Below are 25,565 nucleotides of genomic sequence, written 5' to 3'. Positions count from 1 at the left end.
TTAGGGTTATCCTTGATCCTACCTGCCAAAGACTTCTCATGTCCCCTCCTGGCTCTTCTTAGCTCTCTCTTTAGGTCCTTCCTAGTTAACTTGTAACTCTCGAGCGTCCTTACTGAACCTTTCATGTCTCATCTTTACATAAGCCTCCTTCTTCCTCTTGACAAGTGTTTCGACTGCCTTAGTAAACCATGGTTCCCTTGCTCGACCACTTCCTCCCTGCCTGACAGGTACATACTTATCAAGAACACGCAGAAGCTGTTCCTCGAACAAGCTCCACATTTCCATTGTGCCCATCCCCTGCAGTTTTCCTTGCCATCTGATGCATCCGAAGTCTTGCCTCATCGCATCATAATTGCCTTTCCCCCAGATGTAACTCTTGCCCTGCGGTATATACCTATCCCTTTCCATCACTAAAGTAAACGTAATCGAATTGTGGCCACTATCACCAAAGTGCTCGCCTACCTCCAAATCTAATACCTATCCTGGTTCATTACCCAGTACCAAATCCAATACGGCCTCGCCTCTCGTTGGCCTATCCACATACTGTGTCAGGAAACCCTCCTGCACACATTGGACAAAAACGGACCCATCTAAAATACTCTAACTATAGCGTTTCCAGTCAATATTTGGAAAGTTAAAGTCCCCCATAACAATTACCCTGTTGCTTTCTCTCCTATCCAGAATCCTTTCCTCTACATCTCTGGAACTTTTTGGAGGCCTATAGAAAACCCCTAACAGGGTGACCTCTCCTTTCCTGTTTCTAACCTCAGCCCATACTACCTCAATCGACGAGTCCTCATCAAACGTCCTTTTTGCCACCGTAATACTATCCTTGACTAACAATGCCACCCCTCCCCCTCTTTTACCATCTTCCCTGAGCTTACTGAAATATCTAAACCCCGGCACCTGCAACAACCATTCCTGTCCCTGCTCTATCCATGTCTCCTAAATGGCCACAACATCGAAGTCCCAGGTACCAACCCATGCCGCAAGTTCACTCACCTTATTCCAGATGATCCTGGCATTGAAGAAGACACACTTTAAACCACCTTCCTGCCTGCCGGTACACTCCTGCAACTTTAAAACCTTACTCATGACCTCACTACTCTCAACCTCCTGTATACTGGAGCTACAATTCAGGTTCCCAAACCCCTGCTGAACTAGTTTAAACCCTCCCGAAGAGCATTAGCAAATATCCCCCCCCCCAGGATATTGGTACCCCTTTGGTCCAGGTGTAGACCATCCCGTTTGTAGAAGTCCCACCGACCCCAGAATGAGCCCCAATTATCCAGAAATCTGAAACCCTCCCTCCTGCATCATCCCTGTAGCCACGCGTTCAACTCTTCTCTTTCCCTATTCCTCATGTCGCTATCACGTGGCACGGGTAACAACACAGAGATAATAACTCTGTTTGTCCTTGATCTAAGTTTCCACCCTAGCTCCCTGAATTCCTGCCTTGCATCCCTATCCCTTTTCCTACCTATGTCGTAGGTACCTATGTGGACCACGACTTGGGGCTGCTTCCCCTCCCCCTTAAGGATCCCGAAAACACTATCCGAGACATCACGCACCCTGGCACCTGGGAGGCAACACACCAACCGCGAGTCTCTCTCGTTCCCACAGAATCTCCTATCTATCCCCCTAACTATGGAGTCTCCAATAACTAATGCTCTACTCCTCTCCCCCCTTCCCTTCTGAGCAACAGGGACAGACTCTGTGCCAGAGACCCGCACCCCATGGCTTACCCCTGGTACGTCTTCTCCCCCCCCCCCCGGTCCCCCCCGTCCCCGTCCCCCCAAACAGTATCCAAAGCAGTATACTTGTTACTAAGGGGAACGACCACAGGGGATCCCTGTACTGACTGCTTCCTCCCAGCCCCTCTCACCGTCACCCATCTATCTTTATTCTTCGGAGTAACTACATCCCTGAAGCTTCTATCTATGACCACCTCTGCCTCCCGAATGATCCTAAGTTCATCCAGCTCCAGTTCCCTAACGCGGTTTCTGAAGAGCTGGAGATGGGTGCACTTCCCACAGATGAAATCAGCAGAGACACTGACGGCGTCCCACACCTCAAACATTCTGCAGGAGGAACATTGCACTACCTTCCCTGCCATCCCCTCTAGATAAAAAAAGAAAGAAAGAGCTTACCTGTTATTCACTCCCCTTCTCAGCAAGCACTCACTCAGCAACCTCTGCGCCCTGCACGATAACACCTGAGGGGAAAATAAAAGAAAAATTAGTTACCAGTCACCAGCCAATCCCTTACCTGCAGGCTGTGGCGTCACGGTTCAACTTCTTTCTACTTCTACCTGACCTCGAGCCTTCCTCTTCATCTTTACAGCGGTTGGATTTTTTTTTTGGTTAGAGGAGGGGTTAGGGAGGGAAACACTGAAGAAGTGTTTTGGGTTTAAATGTCACTTGACAATAGCTCCTCCACAAACCACCTTCAAGTTAGGGTGACCACAACGGAGGTATGCAAATTTCCCTTGCAACAGCCAATCAGCAGCTCCGCTCTACTGCCCTCTGCTGGATCAAGTTTGCATCAAGTTTTCACAGGTGATCTAACAATAATTGGATATCAAGAGGGACTGTGTAAATAATTAGAACTGAAAAAATGAATGGGACTAAGTGGTGACATGCTCTGGACCCGAGAACGTGCGTCCTAAGATTTTAAGAGGTAATTAGTGAGGCAGTGGGTGCATTGGTTTTCATCCTGCAGAATTCCTTAGACTCCAGAGCAATTCAAAGAATTGGAACGTTACGCACATAACCCCACTATTTAAGAAGGAAGGAAGGAGAAAACTGGAGATTGTAAGTCAGTTAGCATAACATTAGTAGACAAGTGCTAGAATCTAGAGATGTGATAGAGCATTTAGGAAATAATAATATGATCATGGGTCAACACAGATTTATTGAAAAGAAAATCGCATTGGCATTTTCTTTTGAGCCCATTGAGCATGTAACTAGCAAGATGGATAAGGGCGAAACAGGTGGCTGTAGGGTACTTGTATTTTCAAAAAAACATTATGATAAAGTGCCAAATGAGCTATTATGCAAAATTAGAACACCTGAATTAATATAGTAGCATGGATTGATCAACGGGCAGAAAACAGTGGGAAGAAGTAGCAAGGTACTGCAAGAATCAGTACTTGGGCCTCCGTTATTAACAATCTTGACTATTTATTTGGATGAGCAGACTGTGGGTAAAGTACTTGGGTGGGAAAATAGAGAAGCTATTGAGTCATGGTGAGAGTTTAGGTGAGTGGGCACTTACGTGATAGATGGAATACAGTGTGTGAAATGTGGATTTATCCACTTTGGTAGGCAAAATAACAAAGTAGAATATTTTTTGAATGGTGAGAGAAAACGTGTACTTTCAGAGGGACCTGGGTGGCATGGTAACACAATGGTTGGCACTGCTGTGTCTCAGCGCCAGGGATCCAAGTTCAATTGGGTCTTCAGTGACCGACAATGTGGAAAGTTGCCCAGGTGTGTCCTGTACACAAGAAACATGAAATCCAACCCAGCCTATTAGTGTCCTATCAGTCTACTCTCCGTCATAAGACCATAAGATATAGGAGCAGAATTGGGCCACGGCCCATCGAGCCTGCTCCGCCATTCAATCATGGCTGATAATTTCTCATCCCCATTCTCCTGCCTTCTCCCCATAACCCCTGATCCCCTTATTAATCAAGAACCCACCTATCTCTGTCTTAAAGACACTCAGTGATTTGGCCTCCACAGCCTTCTGTGGCAAAGAATTCCACAGATTCACCACCCTCTGGCTGAAGAAATTCCTCCTCATCTCTGTTTTAAAGGTTCGTCCCCTTAGTCTGAGATGGTGTCCTCTGGTTCTAATTTTCCCTACAAGTGGAAACATCCTCTCCACGTCCACTCTATCCAGGCCTCGCAGTATCCTGCAAGTTTCAATAAGATCCCCTCTCATCCTCCTAAACTCCAACGAGTACAGACCCAGAGTCTTCATTCCAGGGATCATTCTTGTGAACCTCCTCTGGACCCTTTCCAAGGCCAGCACATCCTTCCTTAGATAGGGGGCCCCAAACTGCTCACAATACTCCAACTGGGGTCTGACCAGAGCCTTATACAGCCTCAGAAGTACATCCCTGGTCTTGTATTCTAGCCCTCAGCAAAGTGATGGAAGGATTCTCTGGGAAGCTAGGGAGGAGATTGCTGAGCCTTTGGCTTTGATCTTTAAGTCATCTTTGTTTACAGGAATAGTGCCAGAAGACTGGAGGATAGCAAATGTTGTCCCCTTGTTCAAGAAGGGGAGTAGAGACAACCCCGGTAACTATAGACCAGTGAGCCTTACTTCTGTTGTGGGCAAAATCTTGGAAAGGTTTATAAGAGATGTATAATCATCTGGAAAGGAATAATTTGATTAGACATAGTCAACATGTTTTGTGAAGGGTAGGTCGTGCCTCACAAACCTTATTGAGTTCTTTGAGAAGGTGACCAAACAGGTGGATGAGGATAAAGCAGTTGATGTGTATATGGATTTCAGTAAAGCGTTAGATAAGGTTCCCCACGGTAGGCCACTGCAGAAAATACGGAAGCATGGCATCCAGGGAGATTTAGCAGTTTGGATCAGAAATTGGCTAGCTGGAAGAAGACAAAGGGTGGTGGTTGATGGGAAGTGTTCAGACTGGAGTCTAGTTACTAGTGGTATACCACAAGGATCTCTTTTGGGGCCACTGCTGTTTGTCATTTTTATAAATGACCTGGAGGAGGGTGTAGAAGGATGGGTGAGTAAATTTGCAGATGACACTAAAGTCGGTGGAGTTGTGGACAGTGCGGAAGGATGTTACAAGTTACAGAGGGATATAGATAAATTGCAGCACTGGGCTGAGAGGTGGCAAATGGAGTTTAATGCAGAAAAGTGTGAGGTGATTCATTTTGGAAGGAATAACAGGAAGACAGAGTACTGGGCTAATGGTAACATTCTTGGCAGTGTGGATGAGCAGAGAGATCTCGGTGTCCATGTACATAGATCCCTGAAAGTTACCACTCAGATTGAGAGGGTTGTTAAGAAGGCGTACGGTGTGTTAGCTTTTATTAGTAGAAGGATTGAGTTTCGGAGCCATGAGGTCATGTTGCAGCTGTACAAAACTCTGGTGCGGCCGCATTTGGAGTATTGCGTGCAATTCTGGTCGCTGCATTATAGGAAGGATGTGGAAGCATTGAAAAGGGTGCAGAGGAGATTTACCAGAATGTTGCCTGGTATGGAGGGAAGATCTTATGAGGAAAGGCGGAGGGACTTGAGGCTGTTTTTGTTAGAGAGAAGAAGGTTAAGAAGTGACGTAATTGAGGCATACAAGATGATCAGAGGATTGGATAGGGTGGACAGTGAGAGCCTTTTTCCTCGGATGGTGATGTCTAGCACGAGGGGACATAGCTTTAAATTGAGGGGAGCTAGATATAAGACAGATGTCAGACGTAGGTTCTTTACTCAGAGAGTAGTAAGGGCGTGTTATGCCCTGCCTGCAATAGTAGTGGACTCGCCAACACTAATGGCATTCAAATGGTCATTGGATAGACATATGGACGATAAGGGAATAGTGTAGATGGACTTTAGAGTGGTTTCACAGGTCGGCGCAACATCGAGGGCCGAAGGGCCTGTACTGCGCTGTTATGTTCTATGATTCAACAGTGCTATCAAGAGGCACTTAAGCACCAATAACCTGCTCACCGATTGGTTCCACCAGGGTCACTCAGCTCCTGACTGACCTTATTACAACCTTGGTCGAAACATCGACAAAAGAGCTGAATGCCAGAGGTGAGAGTGACTGCCCTTGACATCAAACCTGCATTTGACTGAGTGTGGCATCAAGGAGCCCTAGCAAAACTGGAGTCTATGGAAACCAGGGGGGGATACTCTCCGCTGGCTGGAATCATACCTAGCACAAAGGACGATGTTTGTGGCGGTTGGGAGGTTAAGCATCTTCGCCACCGGAACATCACTGCAGGAATTCCTCCTAGGCCCAACCACCCTCAGCTGCTTCATTAATGACCTCCCTTCTATCACAAGGTCAGAAGTGCGGATGTTGGCAGATGTTCAACACCATTCACGACTCCTCAGATAACAAAGCAGTTCATGTTCAAATCCAGCAAAACCTGGATAATATCCAGGCTTGGTCTAACAAGTAACAAATTACATTCGCGCCAAGCAATGACCATCTCCTACAAGAGAGGATCTAACCATCACCCCATGACATTCAATGGTATTACCATCGCTGAATTCCCCACAATCAACATCTTGGGGGTTATCATTGACCAGAAACTGAACTGGACTAGCCATATTAATATTGTGGCTACCAAAGCAAGTCAAAGGCTAGGAATTCTACGGTGAGTAATTCACCTCTCTGACTCCCCATAGCCTGTCCACTATCTACAAGGCACAAGACAGGAGTATAATGGAATACTCTCCCACTTGCCTGGATGAGTGCAGCTCCAACAATACTCAAGAAACTTGACACCACCCAGGACAAAGCCTGCTTGATTGCTACCCCTTTCACAAACATTCATTCCCTCCACTACTGACGAACAGTGGCAGCGGTGAGTACTGTCTACAAGATGCAGGAACTCTACAAGGTTCTTGAGACAGCACCTTCCAAACCCACTACCATCTAGAAGGACAAGAGATGCCTGGGAACCCCACCACCTGGAAGTTCCTCTCCAAGTCACTCACCACCCCAATTTGGAAATATATTCCCGTTCCTTCGCTGTCACTGGACCGAAATCCTGGAACTCCCTCCCTACCAGCAATGTGCATGTACCTACACCTCCGCACTGCAACGTTTCAAGAAGGCAGCTCAACACCACCTTCTGCCTGAAGTGCAACTAGAGTTGGGCAACCAATGCTGGCCTAGCCAGCGCCGCTCACATCTCATAAGTGAACAAAAAACATTTGTTTTCTGTGCTTGCACCTATTTCACAACAAAGAGTCTTCGACATGATGGGAATAATTGGGGTTCCTCGATGCTCTTGGGAGGTTAAAAGGGATTCTGTGACTTGAAAAGTTTGGGAAACCCTGATATATGGCATTGGTGAGGTCACACCTCGGGGGGCCATTGTGTGCAAATTCAGTCTCCTTACATGAAGAAGGACATACTTGCCGTAGAGGGAGTGTAATGAAGGCTTACTAGACTGGTTCCCGGGATGAGGGGATTGTCGGACGATGGGAAATTGAGTAAATTAGGCCTACAATCCTTGGAATTTAAAAGAATGAGAGGTGATCTAATTTAAATATATCAAATTCTTAAGGGACTTGGCAAGATGGATGCTGAGAAAATGCTTTAGCTGGTTGGGGGAATCTAGAACACATGATCGCAGTCTTAGAATAAGGGATCATCCATTTAGTCCTGAGATGAGGAAAAACCTCTTCACTTGAAGGGTTGTGAATCTTTGAAGTTTCTACAAAGAGCTTTGAATTTTTTAGTTGTTGCATGTATGCAAGACGGAGGTCCCTGGATTTTTACGTACAAAGGGAATTGAGTGATTTGGGGGATAGTGCATGAAAGTGGAGTTGAGGTAGATATTTCCCATGACCTTGTTGAATGGCAAGCAGCCTTGGAGGGCCAGAAAGCCTATACCAAATCTTATGTCCCAATAATTTTTAAAAACGCTCATTTTACATGGACCATGACAAAACCACCTGTGAAATATATTGAACCGAGAATCATATTGAAAAGAGAATCATATTGAAAAGAAAAACCCGTTTGGCTCATTCGGCTAACCCTATCCCTAATTTATTCACTTGGTAGATTAAATATTACCTCTGAAGTTTTTTCTTCATCCCTTGAAATAATTGAAGAAAAACTCCAAAGTACCACCACACAAGTCTCATTTACAACTGCTCATGAACCATTTTATTTATATGTAGTAGATTTAAAGAAACAAATTAAAATTATTATTTTGTTATTTGTAGTCCAAAATAATCAGCTGAAGGTGCTTTGTGATGTAACTTTGCCTTTGTGATCTCACAACAACAGAGTTGTGGTTTTGATTTCCATTGGTGTTTGTTATTTTTCACACAAATATCCTTGTTTAGTTATCTGTTATATTTTAAGCAACAGCCACTGATTCCTGTGTAATTGGATAAAAGCAATACTATCAGAAAATGGAGGACGAGAGCCCCGGACAAGATGAGATGTACAGTAACAATAGCAAATAAATGCTGTGTTTTATAAGCATGGAAGTCTAAAACAGTTCTGAATTGAAATTGCCATGGCTAGGAAGAGAAAGAGAATACAGGTTACTTTGTGTTTTACACATGAAATGTGCTACTGAAACTGGTAGCAAACTTTGAAAACATATGCAGTAAAAACATCACCTGGTAGCAACAAAATAATGCAGCATTCTAAAATTGTACCTATTTTAAATCGTCCTTTGGAATTTTGGACCCGTTTTTTTTAACCGATCCATTTGCAAAGAGTTGAAATAGGGTTCATTATTTCTGTTTGTGATGATCTTTAATTTTTCAATGTAGTTGTGTAAAGGGGACAGCTGAAATTCTATGTGATGAAATTAACTATTGAAGTCTATAGGTCTTATTCTAAGGAAACTCTAAAGATAGTATACGTTTTTGTTGAGTTCCAATTGAATATTTTGCTTTGTTCTCAGGAACACCCGTATCCTTGGTCTTCTTGGCCAGCTGGAGAAGATCAGTTTGGAATCAGCATTGCAAGACGTGGACAATGTCCGTCATATCACTTCCAAGCTGCTTCATTTGGTTCAGACTCAAGGTAACTTTGCAAGATCTTTATATTTGTAGTTTTTAATGTTTAAGTAAATGAAATACTGTTTATGTTTGACTAAAATAGGTGGGACTATCTTGGTTTAAAAAGCAGGAACATGCGTATAATTGCATATACACTGTGTGCAATAACTGCAGACCATTGTTTCTATACTCTAGATTAGGACCTGTGGAAGAAAGCAAGTGATAACTTAGTCTCTCTCTTTACTCTACTCTCTTCTTTACTCTACTCCATGATATGTTTGCATGTTGAGTTACCATCATGACTTTGTACAAAGGGCAGAAGGTATTTTGGATATGGTTGAATTTCTGAGTGAACCAGCCTGATGAAGTTTGGAAAAAGTCCTAAATTGGGTCTGATTTAAACGTATGCAACTCCGTAGGTATGAGTATGTTTGTACAACAACCCCATTGGTGTTTACCTTTATTGAACATTTTACGATGATCTTGTGAGGACTAAGTCTCAACAATTTTTACTCATCTCTCTTCCTTTTGTCAATGATATAATTTGTTGTCCTTCATAGCTTCCATACAGATAAAATCACAGAACCAAACTTTTGGCTCAACCAGCCCTTGCTATTCTTCATATAACAGCAGTATGTTTTCTGTTCAGATTATCTTGGTGAGATTCTGCTATGGCCTGAATGGGTTTAAAACATTTCTGGTACTTCATTTTATTAAAGCTACAGAGGACATGATTCTAGATATTTGCTGCCTTGTGGTTTTCTCAGAAAATATTTACGCTCAGATTGAGTAAGTGATCAGACCATTTAAAAAAAATATGTAACATAATAAGTAACATTGTGAAATGGACCATATATTTATCACGTCTGCATGCTTTTCTTGTCGACAAAAGTTTGCTTCTTGTTACCACGTTTTTACATGAATTATTTCCATTATAAATTCCTGTGTTCGCATTTAGAAAGAAAATGGCCCATGTAATTACAGGTGACAATTTTGTACTATCAGGGCATTGGGTGGCTTTGCCCTATAAACCACATCCAACAGTATCAGAGTTTTTTCTTCTATGAGTTTTTATTCCTCAGTAACAAATTTCCATGTTCCAAAAAGAAAATGACATGATTTTATTTATCATTTGCGTCTTTCAATACCTTCTTTAAAGGATTTACTTATAAACCCAAGTGCCTGTTTTTAAAAAAAAAACAAGGACATGGACTAGATAATTGTATCCAGAGCTGTGATGCTTTGAGCTCATCTTGGAATGTGCAATCTTTTTGTCCTGTAACTAATTTCCCAGGATGCAGCAGTGCCATTTAACCAGCTATCTCAATGAATTTTGTTCTGTAGTGTCCAGCCCTTTCTGCTTAGTTTAAAAAATATATATATTTCAAAAGCTTACTGAAGTTTATTTTTTTGAGAGGCTATATCTGTATGTGTGAGAGAAAGCAAGAAAACAAAATTATAGTACACTGCTCAACAGCTGTTGGCCTTTGCTTTGTGTTCTGTAGAGTTTAGTAAATTTATTATTTCGACTGGAGCTGGGGAAATGGGGGGTGGGGGCTGCAGGGTGGTGGTGGGAATTGGGGGTGGCAGCGAGCAGTCTAAAAAACACAAGTTTATTTTTGAAGCCAATTCGTTATGTCACTTAAGTCTTGTTGAATATTGGAAAAGCTAAATGCAAATTTTCTTGAGAGAAGATTTTCTAATTTTTAACATCCGTGGGATATAGAGGGAAGGGTGAATACAAATAAACAGCCTTGTCCTCCATTTAATTTGATTTTTATTACATTTTAGAAGCAAATAATGAAAAGAGTGAATGGGTGAAGCAGCTTGAGAATGGGGGATATCTGGCAATCCAGCTTTATGGGGAGTTGGAGTGTTCAGCAAGGAGCAAAGGGAAGAGGAGGATGCAGGGTTTTCCCAAGTAGCTGAAGGAAAGTTGACAGGGATAATAATGTAGCACAGGTATTAGGGGAGGTTTCCATGTTTGGCAGGAGCTCCTACTTCGTGTCAACAGCAAATTTAGTGATTGTTCCCTGTGCTGAACTCCAAATCATGTACATCTGCTTCAGTAATGACCATTACGAGGAAGGTGCAATGACTCAGAAGGTGGGAATGCTCAGTTCAGAATGTTCCAAGACTGTGATTGATTCTTGGAATCTAAGGTGTAGGATCTCTTATTTATCTTCCAAATAAGAGTCAACAGTCCGGTTAATTGGAGGTGTCCAAAATGCAACTTTATTGCTGATTATTCACTTTAGTACAGTTGCATGAGAACAGAATCAAAACTTAGATCAAAATAATACATAAACTGGTCAGAAAATAGTGAAAAAGCATTAAAACATAAGAAAAATATAAAGAAATTACTTTAAAACAAAAGTAATGTAACAGTGATTCAAAAATTCTGAAAAACAAGAATTCAGAACAAACTATTGATCATATGGTCATACTCTTGAGGAAATCCTTATCTATAGTTTAGTCCCTTATTGATTTTCCATTGGTTCTAATTCTCAGCTGAGGCTTCCTGATTTGTTGAAATAGGTATCAGTTACTTAAAAGGTGATTAATTAATTAAACATTGGTCATTTACTAAAGATTAACTAATGTTCCCTTGGCATAGTCTAATATCTTCATGCACTTTCTCACAAGGCTAGAGTCTTTTGCTTCATGGCTAGCCATCAACCTTGCTATAGTTACTTGTTTGTTGCAGTTTTTGTCAAATGTATTTTCAATGCGCAATGGCTTATTCATATTATGTTTCATAGGTATAGTTTAGAAATGACATTCATTGCAACGATGTATGTACCTTGCAGACATGACTTTAAAGTTTAACAGTTTATTCATTATCTAGAACAGTGACTATATTTTTGCAGACTAGGTATTTTCTTTAAAAATCATTTTATTCCCTAGCCATATACTCAATTAATTTCTTAACGATACCAAACAGATAATATCCTGACAAGTGCCAAATTATGACTATTTCAAATAAGCTAAAAACCAGCCATCTCCTCTTAGTCCCCCACTATCAGTATTAGGTGTCATCATTGACACTGAACCGGACCAGTCTGATCAACACTACAGGGCAGAGACTGTGACGAGTGGCATACCTAACCCCGCAAAATTCCGTCCACCATTTACAAACTTTATCAGGAGTGTGATGGAATAATCACTGCTTGCCGGGATGGGTATAGCCACAATAACATTGAGTAAGCTTGCCAACATCCAGGATAGAGCTGTTAATTTAATGTCACCAGCACCTAGAGCTGATGTAGCTCGTCTCCATCACTGGTGCACTCTGACTGTTTGATTTGTGTTCCATAGGATACACAATAGGAAGTAAACAACATTATTTCAAAAGCATTTCTTTCCATTTAATAATAATAATCTTTATTGTCATAAGTAGGCTTATGTTGCAATGAAGTTACTGTGAAAATTTACTAGTTGCCACATTCCGGCGCCTGTTCGGGTACACAGAGGGAAAATTCAATGTCCAAATTACCTAACAGCACGTCTTTCGGGACTAGTGGCAGGAAACCAGAAGACCTGGAGGAAACACACGCAAACACTGGGAGAGCGTGCAGACTCCGCACAGACAGTGACTCAGTCGGGAATCCAATCTGGGACCCTGGCGCTGTGAAGCCACTGTGCTACCATGCTGCCCCCTGAGAGACAGTTTGACCTCTAATTGATCTGAGAGACAGTTTGATTTCTAATTGATATGAGAGACAGTTGGATATCTCAATGACCAGAGAGGCAGTTAGATCTCTAATGACCTGAACGACCGTGTATGAAAAATTAACAAATCTATACAGTGTGAGAAGTGAATTCTGATTAGTTAGTAAGTGGATTCTGAATGGTGGAGGCATGCAATTGAGAATGTACCAGTTGATGGTGACTGGCAGTCAACCGCCAAGCCCGGTCTGAAATTCAAAGCAGGCGACTCGAACCAGACTGGTCAAAACACCGCCCTGAGGAATGAACCAACAAATGGCGTTATTTTATCTAGCTGAAACAGACACCAGGTGCGTACATGTTATTTCTGTCTGAAAAGAACAGGACTCTGTGTATTGTGAAGACCATATAGGACTTGCATAATGATAGCAATGCTGTGTCATGTGCTCATTTGACATTGCGAGCCTATTCACCAATGTTCCACTTAAGAAAGCCGTAGATATACACTGAAAAATAATGGGAACGGGGCAGGGAATATTCAAAAGACCAGCCTTCAGGCTTTGTGCCTTAATGTGTGGAGCATTTGCAATAAAGTGGATGAATTAATCATGCAAATAGATGTAAACGGGTGTGATATATTTGGGATTATGGTGACATGGCTGCAGGGTGACCCAGGGCTGGGAATTGAGAATCCAGAGGTATTCAGAATTTAGGGGCAAAAAGGAAAAGGCATTGCTGGCTGAAGAGGAAATTAACACAATGCTGATGAAGGACATTAGCTCCGACGGTGTGAAATCTGTATGGGTAGATCTGAGAAACACCAAGGGGCAAAAAACATTGGTGGGGGTTATATATAGACTTCCAAACTGCAGTGGTGATGTTGGGAAAAGCATTAAGCAGGAAATTAGAGATGCATATGATAAAGGAACATTTGTAATTATGGGTGACTTTAATCTGCACATAGGTTAGTCAAATCAAAATAGTAACAATATTGTAGAGGAAAAATTCCTGGATTGTATAAGGGTTGGTTTTTTGGACCAATATGTTGAGGAATCAACTAGGGAACAGGCCATCCATTGGGTATTGTATAATGAGAAAGGAATAATTGGCAATCTAGTTGTGTGAGGCCATTTGGGGATGAGCAACCATAATATGATAAAATTCTGCATCAAGATGGAGAGTGAAATAGTTGATTCTGAGACTAGGGTCCTGAACCTATATAAAGGAAATTAAAGGGATGCTAGTGGATAGGCAATGGCAAACATTCAAAGAACACTGCAACAATTTTTCGTTCCTGTCTGGCGCAAAACTAAAACCAGAAAGGCGGCCAAACCACGGCTTAGAAGGGAAATAAGAACATAAGAACATAAGAACTAGGAGCAGGAGTAGGCCACCTGGCCCCTCGAGCCTGCTCCACCATTCAATGAGATCATGGCTGATCTTTTGTAGACTCAGCTCCACTTTCCGGCCCGAACACCATAACCCTTAATCCCTTTATTCTTCAAAAAACTATCTATCTTTATCTTAAAAACATTTAATGAAGGAGCCTCAACTGCTTCACTGGGCAAGGAATTCCATAGATTCACAACCCTTTGGGTGAAGAAGTTCCTCCTAAACTCAGTCCTAAATCTACTTCCCCTTATTTTGAGGCTATGCCCCCTAGTTCTGCTTTCACCCGCCAGTGGAAACAACCTGCCCGCATCTATCCTATCTATTCCCTTCATAATCTTATATGTTTCTATAAGATCCCCCCTCATCCTTCTAAATTCCAACGAGTACAGTCCCAGTCTACTCAACCTCTCCTCGTAATCCAACCCCTTCAGCTCTGGGATTAACCTAGTGAATCTCCTCTGCACACCCTCCACTGCCAGTACGTCCTTTCTCAAGTAAGGAGACCAAAACTGAACACAATACTCCAGGTGTGGCCTCACTAACACCTTATACAATTGCAGCATAACCTCCCTAGTCTTAAACTCCATCCCTCTCGCAATGAAGGACAAAATTCCATTTGCCTTCTTAATCACCTGTTGCACCTGAAAACCAACTTTCTGCGACTCATGCACTAGCACACCCAGGTCTCTCTGCACAGCAGCATGTTTTAATATTTTATCATTTAAATAATAATCCCTTTTGCTGTTATTCCTACCAAAATGGATAACCTCACATTTGTCAACATTGTATTCCATCTGCTAGACCCTAGCCCATTCACTTAGCCTATCCAAATCCCTCTGCAGACATCCAGTATCCTCTGCACTTTTTGCTTTACCACTTATCTTGGTGTCGTCTGCAAACTTGGACACATTGCCCTTGGTCCCCAACTCCAAATCATCTATGTAAATTGTGAACAGTTGTGGGCCCAACACTGATCCCTGAGGGACACCACTAGCGACTGATTGCCAACCAGAGAAACACCCATTAATCCCCACTATTTGCTTTCTATTAATTAACCAATCCTCTATCCATGCTACTACTTTCCCCTTAACGCCATGCATCTTTATCTTATGCAACAACCTTTTGTGTGGCACCTTGTCAAAGGCTTTCTGGAAATCCAGATATACCACATCCATTGGCTCCCCGTTATCTACCGCACTGTTAATGTTCTCAAAAAATTCCACTAAATTAGTTAGGCACGACCTGCCCTTTATGAACCCATGCTGCGTCTGTCCAATGGGACAATTTCCATCCAGATGCCTCGCTATTTCTTCCTTGATGATAGATTCCAGCATCTTCCCTACTACCGAAGTTAAGCTCACTGGCCTATAATTACCCACTTTCTGCCTACCTCCTTTTTTAAACAGTGGTGTCACGTTTGCTAATTTCCAATCCACCGGGACCACCCCAGAGTCTAGTGAATTTTGGTAAATTATCACTAGTGCATTTGCAATTTCCCTAGCCATCTCTTTTAGCACTCTGGGATGCATTCCATCAGGGCCAGGAGACTTGTCTACCTTTAGCCCCATTAGCTTGCCCATCACTACCTCCTTAGTGATATCAATCCTCTCAAGGTCCTCACCTGTCATAGCCTCATTTCCATCAGTCACTGGCATTTTATTTGTGTCTTCCACTGTGAAGACCGACCCAAAAAACCTGTTCAGTTCCTCAGCCATTTCCTCATCTCCCATTATTAAATCTCCCTTCTCATCCTCTAAAGGACCAATATTTACCTTAGCCACTCTTTTTTGTTTTATGTATTTGTAGAAACTTTTACTATCTGTTTTTATATTCTGAGCAAGTTTACTCTCATAATTTATCTTACTCTTCTTTATAGCTTTTTTAGTAGCTTTCTGTTGCCCCCTAAAGATTTCCCAGTCCTCTAGTCTCCCACTGATCTTTGCTACTTTGTATGTTTTTTCCTTCAATTTGATACTCTCCCTTATTTCCTTAGATATCCACGGTCGATTCTCCCTCTTTCTACCGTCCTTCCTTTTTGTTGGTATAAATCTTTGCTGGGCACTGTGAAAAATCACTTGGAAGGTTCTCCACTGTTCCTCAACTGTTTCACCATAAAGTCTTTGCTCCCAGTCTACCTTAGCTAGTTCTTCTCTCATCCCATTGTAATCTCCTTTGTTTAAGCACAAAACACTCGTGCTTGATTTTACCTTCTCACCCTCCATCTGTATTTTAAATTCCACCATATTGTGATCGCTCCTTCCGAGAGGATCCCTAACTATGAGATCCTGAATCAATCCTGTCTCATTACACAGGACCAGATCTAGGACCGCTTGTTCCCTCGTAGGTTCCATTACATACTGTTCGAGGAAACTATCGCGGATACATTCTATAAACTCCTCCTCAAGGCTGCCTTGATCGACCTGGTTAAACCAATCAACATGTAGATTAAAATCCCCCATGATAACTGCTGTACCATTTCTACATGCATCTGTTATTTCTTTGTTTATTGCCTGCCCCACCATAATGTTACTATTTGGTGGCCTATAGATTACTCCTATCAGTGACTTTTTCGCCTTACTATTCCTGATTTCCACCCAAATGGATTCAACCTTATCCTCCATAGCACCGATGTCATCCCTTACTGTTGCCCGGATGTCATCCTTAAATAACAGAGCTACACCACCTCCGTTACCATCCACTCTGTCCTTCTGAAAAGTTTGATACCCTCGGATATTTAACTCCCAGTTGTGACCATCCTTTAACCATGTTTCAGTAATGGCCACTAAATCATAGTCATTCACGATGATTTGCGCCATCAACTCATTTACCTTATTCCGAATACTACGAGCATTCAGGTAAAGTATACTTATGTTGGCTTTTTAACCTCTGTTCTTAATCTTAACACCTCGATCAGTAACCTCTCTTAAGTTATATTTCCTCTTAACATTTCTCCTAATTTTCCTTGTCGTCGAACCCATATCTTCCTGTAACAACCTGCCGAGTCGCTTACCATTAATGTTTTCACTTCCCGTTTTATTTCTTTTAGTATTCCTGGTCCTATTCCCTGAGCTCCCCTCAGTCACTGTACCTTGTACTGTCGCCCTTTTTGATTTTTGACTATGGCTTCTCTGCCTTACACTTTCCCCCTTACTGCCTTTTATTTCTGTCCCTGTTTTACTACCTTCCAACTTCCTGCATTGGTTCCCATCCCCCTGCCACATTAGTTTAAATTAGAGATGGTATTAGATCTAAGGAAGAGGCATACAAATTGGCCAGAAAAAATAGCAGAGCTGAGGCTTGGGAGTAGTTTCGAATTCAGCAAAGGAGGAAAAGGGATTGATTAAGAAGAGGAAGATAGAGTATACTTGCGGGAAACATGAAAACTGACTGTAAAAGCTTCTATAGGTATGTGAAGAGAATCATATAATGTACAGTGCAGAAGGAGGCCATTCGGCCCATCCAGTCTGCACCGGCCCTTGGAAAGCACACCCTACCTAAGCCCAAACCTCCACCCTATCCCTACACCTCAAACCATTCCCCGTGACCCAGTAACCCCACCTAATCTTTTTGAACACTAACTGCAATTTAGCATAGCCAATCCACCTAACCTGCACATCTTTGGACTGTGGGAGGCAACCGGAGGAAACCCACGCAGACTCTGGGAGAATGTGCAGATTCCGCACAGACAGTGACTCAAGCCGGGAATCGAGCCTGGGACCCTGGAGCTGTGAAGCAACTGTGCTAATGTGCTGCCCCAGATTGGTGAAGACAAATATAAGTCCCTTGCAGTCAGAAACAGGGGAATTTGTAATGGGAACAAAAAACATGTCAGACCAACGAAATACATATTTTGCTTCTGTCTTGACAAAGGAGGCCAGAGGCAACCTACCTGAAATGAGTTCAGTGAGAGGGAGGAACTGAAGGAAATCGGTATTGGTAGGGAAATAGTGTTTGGGAGAGTGATGGACTTGAAACCGATAAATCCTCAGGACCTGATAATCTACATCCCAGAATGCGCAAGGAAATGGCCCTAGAAATAGTTGATACATTGGTCATCTTTCAAGGTTTGAATAGAGTCTGGAACAGTTCCTGCCGATTGGAAGGTAGCTAATGTAACCCCACTGCTTAAAAAGAGAGGTGGAAAGAAAACGGGGAATTACAGACCAGTCAGCCCGACGGTCTTGGGGAAGATGCTAGAGTTGATTATAAATGATTTAACAGCAGAGCATTTGGAAAACAGTGGCAGAATTGGATAGAGTCAGCTTGGATTTAATAATAATAATCTTTATTTTCACAAGAAGGCTTACATTAACACTGCAATGAAGTTACTGTGAAAAGTCCCGAGTCGCCACATTCCAACGCCTGTTCAGGATTTATGAAATGAAATCATGCTTGACAAATCTACTGGAATTTGTTGAGAATATAACTAGTAGAGCTGCTGAGGGGTTTATTTGGACTTTCTGAAGTCCCACATAAGAGATGTGTAAAATTAAAGCGATTGGGGGTAGTGTTGTGTATTGAGGTGGATAGAAAACTGGTTGGCAGACAGGATACAGAGTAGGAATAATCACGTCTTTTTGACTGGTGGGGTACGGTAAGGATCAGTGGTAGGACCCCCAGCTATTTACAATATATATTAATGATGACTTAGATGAGGGAACTAAATGTAATATCTCCAAATTTGCAGATGAGACAAAGCTGGGTGGGAGGGTGAGCTGTGAGGAGAATGCAGAGATCCTTCATGATTTGGAGAAGTTGTGAGTGAGCAAATGCATGGCAGATGCAGTATAATGTGGTTAAATATGAGGTTATCCACTTTGGTAACAAAACAGGAAGGCAGTTTATTATCTGAATGGCCATAGATTGAGAGAGGGGAATATGCAACGAGACCTGGGTGTCCTTGTACACCAGTCGCTGAAAGTAAGCATGCAGGTGCAACAGGCAGTAAAGAAAGCAAATGGTATGTTGGCCTTCATAGGAAATGACCTGAGTACAGGAGCAGTGATGTCTTACTGCAATTATACATGGTCTTGGTGAGACCACACCTGTAATATTGTGTGTAGTTTTGATCTCCTTATCTCTGGAAGGGTGTTCTAGTGAAAGAGGCAGTGCAGCGAAGGTTTACCAGACTGTAGTAGGAGGAGAAATCGAGTTAGTTAGGAATACATTCACTGGAGTTTAGAAGAATGAGGGGTGATCTTAAAAAATAAACAATTCTAATATTCTAACAGGATTAGACAGGGTAGATGCAGTAAGGATGTTCCTGATGGCAGCAGAGACCAGAACATAGGGTCACAGTCTAAGGATACAGAGTAAACCATTTAGGACTGAGATGAGGAGAGAGTTTTGTCACCTAGACAGTGGTGAGCCTATGGAGCCCCCTACCACAGAAAGCACAGAAATGTTTTCAAGGAGTTGGATGTAGCTCTTGGCACTCAAGGTGTCAAAGGATATGGGGCGAAAGCAGGAACAGGTTACTGAGTTGGATGATAATGAATGGCGGAACAGGCTCAATGGGCCGAATGGCCTATTCTCCTATGTTCTATGTTATTTATGTAATCGCACCATAACTTTTACATTTTAAATACATAAAATTCATATCTCCTCTCTCATTTGGAAAAATGTCACAGAATCAAAGAATCCCTGCATTACAGAATGAAGGCATTCGGCCCATCGAGTCTGCACCGACCCTCCGAAAGAGCACCGTACATAGTTCAATAACCCTACTCCATTCTGTAACCTAACCTATACATCTTTGGACTGTGGGTGGAGGGTGAGACCATCTGGAGCAAACCCCACAGACGATGGGAGAACGTTTAAACTCCACACAGTCACCCAGGCCAGAATCGAACCGGAGCCGCTGGCACTGTTGAGGCAGCAGTGCTAACCACTGTGGGAACGGGCCATCCAGAAAGATTTATATTAAGAATTGTATTCGTGAAATTGGATCGTGTGATGGAAATTTGTAGAACTTCTCATCTCATTTTACTTCACTGTTTATTTGACACCTGATGTTGGTTTCTAAGGGGCAGTCTTGACCTCTTACTTAACTGATTCATCGACAATTACTATTTTTAATTCTGACTTTGCTGATTCAGTGCATTCTTTCCTTTTTACAACACCAGAACTTTCTCGCTCTCTCCCCCACTAGCTCTCGCTCTCTCTCCCACTAGCTCTCGTTCTCTCTCCCACTAGCTCTCGCTCTCTCTCCCACTAGCTCTCGCTCTCTCTCCCACTAGCTCTCGCTCTCTCTCCCACTAGCTCTCGCTCTCTCTCCCACTAGCTCTCGCTCTCTCTCCCACTAGCTCTTGCTCTCTCTCCCACTAGCTCTCGCTCTCTCTCCCACTAGCTCTCGCTCTCTCTCCCACTAGCTCTCGTTCTCTCTCCCACTAGCTCTCGCTCTCTCCCCCACTAGCTCTCGCTCTCTCTCCCACTAGCTCTCGTTCTCTCTCCCACTAGCTCTCGCTCTCTCTCCCACTAGCTCTCGCTCTCTCTCCCACTAGCTCTCGCTCTCTCTCCCACTAGCTCTCGCTCTCTCTCCCACTAGCTCTCGCTCTCTCTCCCACTAGCTCTCGCTCTCTCTCCCACTAGCTCTCGCTCTCTCTCCCACTAGCTCTCGCTCTCTCTCCCACTAGCTCTCGCTCTCTCTCCCACTAGCTCTCGCTCTCTCTCCCACTAGCTCTCGCTCTCTCTCCCACTAGCTCTCGCTCTCTCTCCCACTAGCTCTCGCTCTCTCTCCCACTAGCTCTCGCTCTCTCTCCCACTAGCTCTCGCTCTCTCTCCCACTAGCTCTTGCTCTCTCTCCCACTAGCTCTTGCTCTCTCTCCCACTAGCTCTCGCTCTCTCTCCCACTAGCTCTCGCTCTCTCTCCCACTAGCTCTCGCTCTCTCTCCCACTAGCTCTCGTTCTCTCTCCCACTAGCTCTCGTTCTCTCTCCCACTAGCTCTCGCTCTCTCCCCCACTAGCTCTCGCTCTCTCTCCCACTAGCTCTCGTTCTCTCTCCCACTAGCTCTCGCTCTCTCTCCCACTAGCTCTCGCTCTCTCTCCCACTAGCTCTCGCTCTCTCTCCCACTAGCTCTCGCTCTCTCTCCCACTAGCTCTCGCTCTCTCTCCCACTAGCTCTCGCTCTCTCTCCCACTAGCTCTCGCTGTCTCTCCCACTAGCTCTCGCTCTCTCTCCCACTAGCTCTCGCTCTCTCTCCCACTAGCTCTCGCTCTCTCTCCCACTAGCTCTCGTTCTCTCTCCCACTAGCTCTCGCTCTCTCTCCCACTAGCTCTTGCTCTCTCTCCCACTAGCTCTCGCTCTCTCTCCCACTAGTTCTCGCTCTCTCTCCCACTACCTCTCGCTCTCTCTCCCACTACCTCTCGCTCTCTCTCCCACTACCTCTCGCTCTCTCTCCCACTACCTCTCGCTCTCTCGCCCACTAGCTCTCGCTCTCTCTCCCACTACCTCTCGCTCTCTCTCCCACTACCTCTCGCTCTCTCGCCCACTAGCTCTCGCTCTCTCTCCCACTAGCTCTCGCTCTCTCTCCCACTAGCTCTCTCTCTCTCTCTCTCTCCCACTAGCTCTTGCGCTCTCTCTCTCTCCCACTAGCTCTTGCGCTCTCTCCCACTAGCTATCATAGAACATAGAACATAGAAAATACAGAACAGAACAGGCCCTTCGGCCCACGATGTTGTGCCGATCCTTTGTCCTAGATTAATCATAGATTATCATTGAATTTCCAGTGCAGAAGGAGGCCATTCAGCCCCCTGAGTCTGCACCGCATCTTAGAAAGAGCACCATACCCAAACTCAACACCTCCACCCAACACAAAGGGCAATTTTGGACACTAAGGGCAATTTCGCATGGCCAATCCACCTACCCTGCACATCTTTGGACTGTGGGAGGAAACCGGAGCACCCGGAGGAAACCCACGCAGACACGGGGAGGGCGTGCAGACTCCGCACAGACAGTGACCCAAGCCGGAATCGAACCTGGGACTCTGGAGCTGTGAAACAATTGTGCTATCCACAATGCTACCGTGCTGCCCTTAAGAACAAATAAATCTACACTATATCATTTTACCGTAATCCATGTACCTATCCAATAGCTGCTTGAAGGTCCGTAATGTTTCCGACTCAACTACTTCCACAGGCAGTGCATTCCATGCCCCCACTACTCTCTGGGTAAAGAACCTACCTCTGATATCCCTCCTATATCTTCCACCTTTCACCTTAAATTTATGTCCCCTTGTAATGGTTTGTTCCACCCGGGGAAAAAGTCTCTGACTGTCTACTCTATCTATTCCCCTGATCATCTTATAAACCTCTATCAAGTTGCCCCTCATCCTTCTCCGTTCTAATGAGAAAAGGCCTAGCACCCTCAACCTTTCCTCGTAAGACCTACTCTCCATTCCAGGTAACATCCTGGTAAATCTTCTTTGCACCTTTTCCAAAGCTTCCACATCCTTCCTAAAATGAGGTGACCAGAACTGTACACAGTACTCCAAATGTGGCCTTACCAAAGTTTTGTACAGCTGCATCATCACCTCACGGCTCTTAAATTCAATCCCCCTGTTAATGAACGCGAGCACACCATAGGTCTTCTTCACAGCTCTATCCACTTGAGTGGCAACTTTCAAAGATGTATGAACATAGACCCCAAGATCTCTCTGCTCCTCCACATTGCCAAGAATTCTACCGTTAACCCTGTATTCCGCATTCATATTTGTCCTTCCAAAATGGACAACCTCACACTTTTCAGGGTTAAACTCCAGCTGCCACTTCTCAGCCCAGCCCAGCTCTGCATCCTATCTATGTCTCTTTGCAGCCGACAACAGCCCTCCTCACTATCCACAACTCTACCAATCTTCGTATCGTCTGCAAATTTACTGACCCACCCTTCAACTCCTTCATCCAAGTCATTAATGAAAATCACATACAGCAGAGGACCCAGAACTGATCCCTGCGGTACGCCACTGGTAACTGGGATCCAGGCTGAATATTTGCCATCCACCACCACTCTCTGACTTCTATCGGTTAGCCAGTTCGTTATCCAACTGGCCAAATTTCCCACTATCCCATGCCTCCTTACTTTCTGCAGAAGCCTACCATGGGGAACCTTATCAAATGCTATCGCTGTCTCTCCCACTAGCTATCGCTGTCTCTCCCACTAGTTCTCGCTGTCTCTCCCACTAGTTCTCGCTCTCTCCCACTAGCTCTCGCTCTCTCTCCCACTAGCTCTCGCTTTCTCTCCCACTAGCTCTCGCTCTCTCTCCCACTAGCTCTCGCTCTCTCTCCCACTAGCTCTCGCTCTCTCTCCCACTAGCTCTCGCTCTCTCTCTCCCACTAGCTCTCTCTGTCTCTCCCACTAGCTCTCGCTCTCTCTCCCACTAGCTCTCGCTCTCTCTCCCACTAGCTCTCGCTCTCTCTCCCACTAGCTCTCGCTCTCTCTCCCACTAGCTCTCGCTCTCTCTCCCACTAGCTCGCGCTCTCTCTCCCACTAGCTCGCGCTCTCTCTCCCACTAGCTCGCGCTCTCTCTCCCACTAGCTCGCGCTCTCTCCCACTAGCTCGTGCTCTCTCTCCCACTACCTCTCGCTCTCTCTCCCACTACCTCTCGCTCTCTCTCCCACTAGCTCGCGCTCTCTCTCCCACTAGCTCGTGCTCTCTCTCCCACTAGCTCGCGCTCTATTTCCCATTGGCTCTCGCTCTCTTTCCCACTTGCTCTCGCTCTCTCTCTGCCACTAGCTCTCGCGCTTTCACCCACTTTCTCTCTCTCCCACTAGCTCTCGCGCTCTCTCCCACTAGCTCTCGCGCTCTCTCCCACTAGCTCTCGCGCTCTCTCCCACTAGCTCTCGCGCTCTCTCCCACTAGCTCTCGCGCTCTCTCCCACTAGCTCTCGCGCTCTCTCCCACTAGCTCTCGCGCTCTCTCCCACTAGCTCTCGCGCTCTCTCCCACTAGCTCTCGCGCTCTCTCCCACTAGCTCTCGCGCTCTCTCCCACTAGCTCTCGCGCTCTCTCCCACTAGCTCTCGCGCTCTCTCCCACTAGCTCTCGCGCTCTCTCCCACTAGCTCTCGCGCTCTCTCCCACTAGCTCTCGCGCTCTCTCCCACTAGCTCTCGCGCTCTCTCCCACTAGCTCTCGCGCTCTCTCCCACTAGCTCTCGCGCTCTCTCCCACTAGCTCTCGCGCTCTCTCCCACTAGCTCTCGCGCTCTCTCCCACTAGCTCTCGCGCTCTCTCCCACTAGCTCTCGCGCTCTCTCCCACTAGCTCTCGCGCTCTCTCCCACTAGCTCTCGCGCTCTCTCCCACTAGCTCTCGCGCTCTCTCCCACTAGCTCTCGCGCTCTCTCCCACTAGCTCTCGCGCTCTCTCCCACTAGCTCTCGCGCTCTCTCCCACTAGCTCTCGCGCTCTCTCCCACTAGCTCTCGCGCTCTCTCCCACTAGCTCTCGCGCTCTCTCCCACTAGCTCTCGCGCTCTCTCCCACTAGCTCTCGCGCTCTCTCCCACTAGCTCTCGCGCTCTCTCCCACTAGCTCTCGCGCTCTCTCCCACTAGCTCTCGCGCTCTCTCCCACTAGCTCTCGCGCTCTCTCCCACTAGCTCTCGCGCTCTCTCCCACTAGCTCTCGCGCTCTCTCCCACTAGCTATCGCGCTCTCTCCCACTAGCTCTCGCGCTCTCTCCCACTAGCTCTCGCGCTCTCCCCCACTAGCTCTCGCGCTCTCTCCCACTAGCTCTCGCGCTCTCTCCCACTAGCTCTCGCGCTCTCTCCCACTAGCTCTCGCGCTCTCTCCCACTATCTCTCGCGCTCTCTCCCACTAGCTCTCGCGCTCTCTCCCACTAGCTCTCGCGCTCTCTCCCACTAGCTCTCGCGCTCTCTCCCACTAGCTCTCGCGCTCTCTCCCACTAGCTCTCTCTCACTAGCTCTCGCGCTCTCTCCCACTAGCTCTCGCGCTCTCTCCCACTAGCTCTCGCGCTCTCTCCCACTAGCTCTCGCGCTCTCTCCCACTAGCTCTCGCGCTCTCTCCCACTAGCTCTCGCGCTCTCTCCCACTAGCTCTCGCGCTCTCTCCCACTAGCTCTCGCGCTCTCTCCCACTAGCTCTCGCGCTCTCTCCCACTAGCTCTCGCGCTCTCTCCCACTAGCTGTCGCGCTCTCTCTCACTAGCTCTCGCGCTCTCTCCCACTAGCTCTCGCGCTCTCTCCCACTAGCTCTCGCGCTCTCTCCCACTAGCTCTCGCGCTCTCTCCCACTAGCTCTCGCGCTCTCTCCCACTAGCTCTCGCGCTCTCTCCCACTAGCTCTCGCGCTCTCTCCCACTAGCTCTCGCGCTCTCTCCCACTAGCTCTCGCGCTCTCTCCCACTAGCTCTCGCGCTCTCTCCCACTAGCTCTCGCGCTCTCTCCCACTAGCTCTCGCGCTCTCTCCCACTAGCTCTCGCGCTCTCTCCCACTAGCTCTCGCGCTCTCTCCCACTAGCTCTCGCGCTCTCTCCCACTAGCTCTCGCGCTCTCTCCCACTAGCTCTCGCGCTCTCTCCCACTAGCTCTCGCGCTCTCTCCCACTAGCTCTCGCGCTCTCTCCCACTAGCTCTCGCGCTCTCTCCCACTAGCTCTCGCGCTCTCTCCCACTAGCTCTCGCGCTCTCTCCCACTAGCTCTCGCGCTCTCTCCCACTAGCTCTCGCGCTCTCTCCCACTAGCTCTCGCGCTCTCTCCCACTAGCTCTCGCGCTCTCTCCCACTAGCTCTCGCGCTCTCTCCCACTAGCTCTCGCGCTCTCTCCCACTAGCTCT

At 45.6% G+C, this 25,565-nt stretch overlaps 1 protein-coding gene across 10 annotated transcripts in view; it reads left to right on the top strand.

Annotated features, from left to right (window-relative positions):
* agtpbp1 (ATP/GTP binding carboxypeptidase 1) overlaps positions 1–25,565 on the top strand; it is a 462,243-nt gene that overhangs the window by 94,580 nt on the left and 342,098 nt on the right. For all 10 annotated transcript variants that reach the window (XM_072516701.1, XM_072516698.1, XM_072516700.1 and 7 more), the window contains exon 3: positions 8,643–8,764. In XM_072516701.1, coding sequence (XP_072372802.1) covers positions 8,643–8,764 — 122 coding nt within the window. The remainder of the gene's footprint in view (positions 1–8,642; positions 8,765–25,565) is intronic.

This window comes from Scyliorhinus torazame, chromosome 9 (assembly GCF_047496885.1).
Source record: "Scyliorhinus torazame isolate Kashiwa2021f chromosome 9, sScyTor2.1, whole genome shotgun sequence".
In the NCBI taxonomy this organism is placed as follows: domain Eukaryota; kingdom Metazoa; phylum Chordata; class Chondrichthyes; order Carcharhiniformes; family Scyliorhinidae; genus Scyliorhinus; species Scyliorhinus torazame.
Note: the sequence above shows the minus strand (reverse complement) of the source record. Positions and strands in the feature narration are given on the sequence as shown.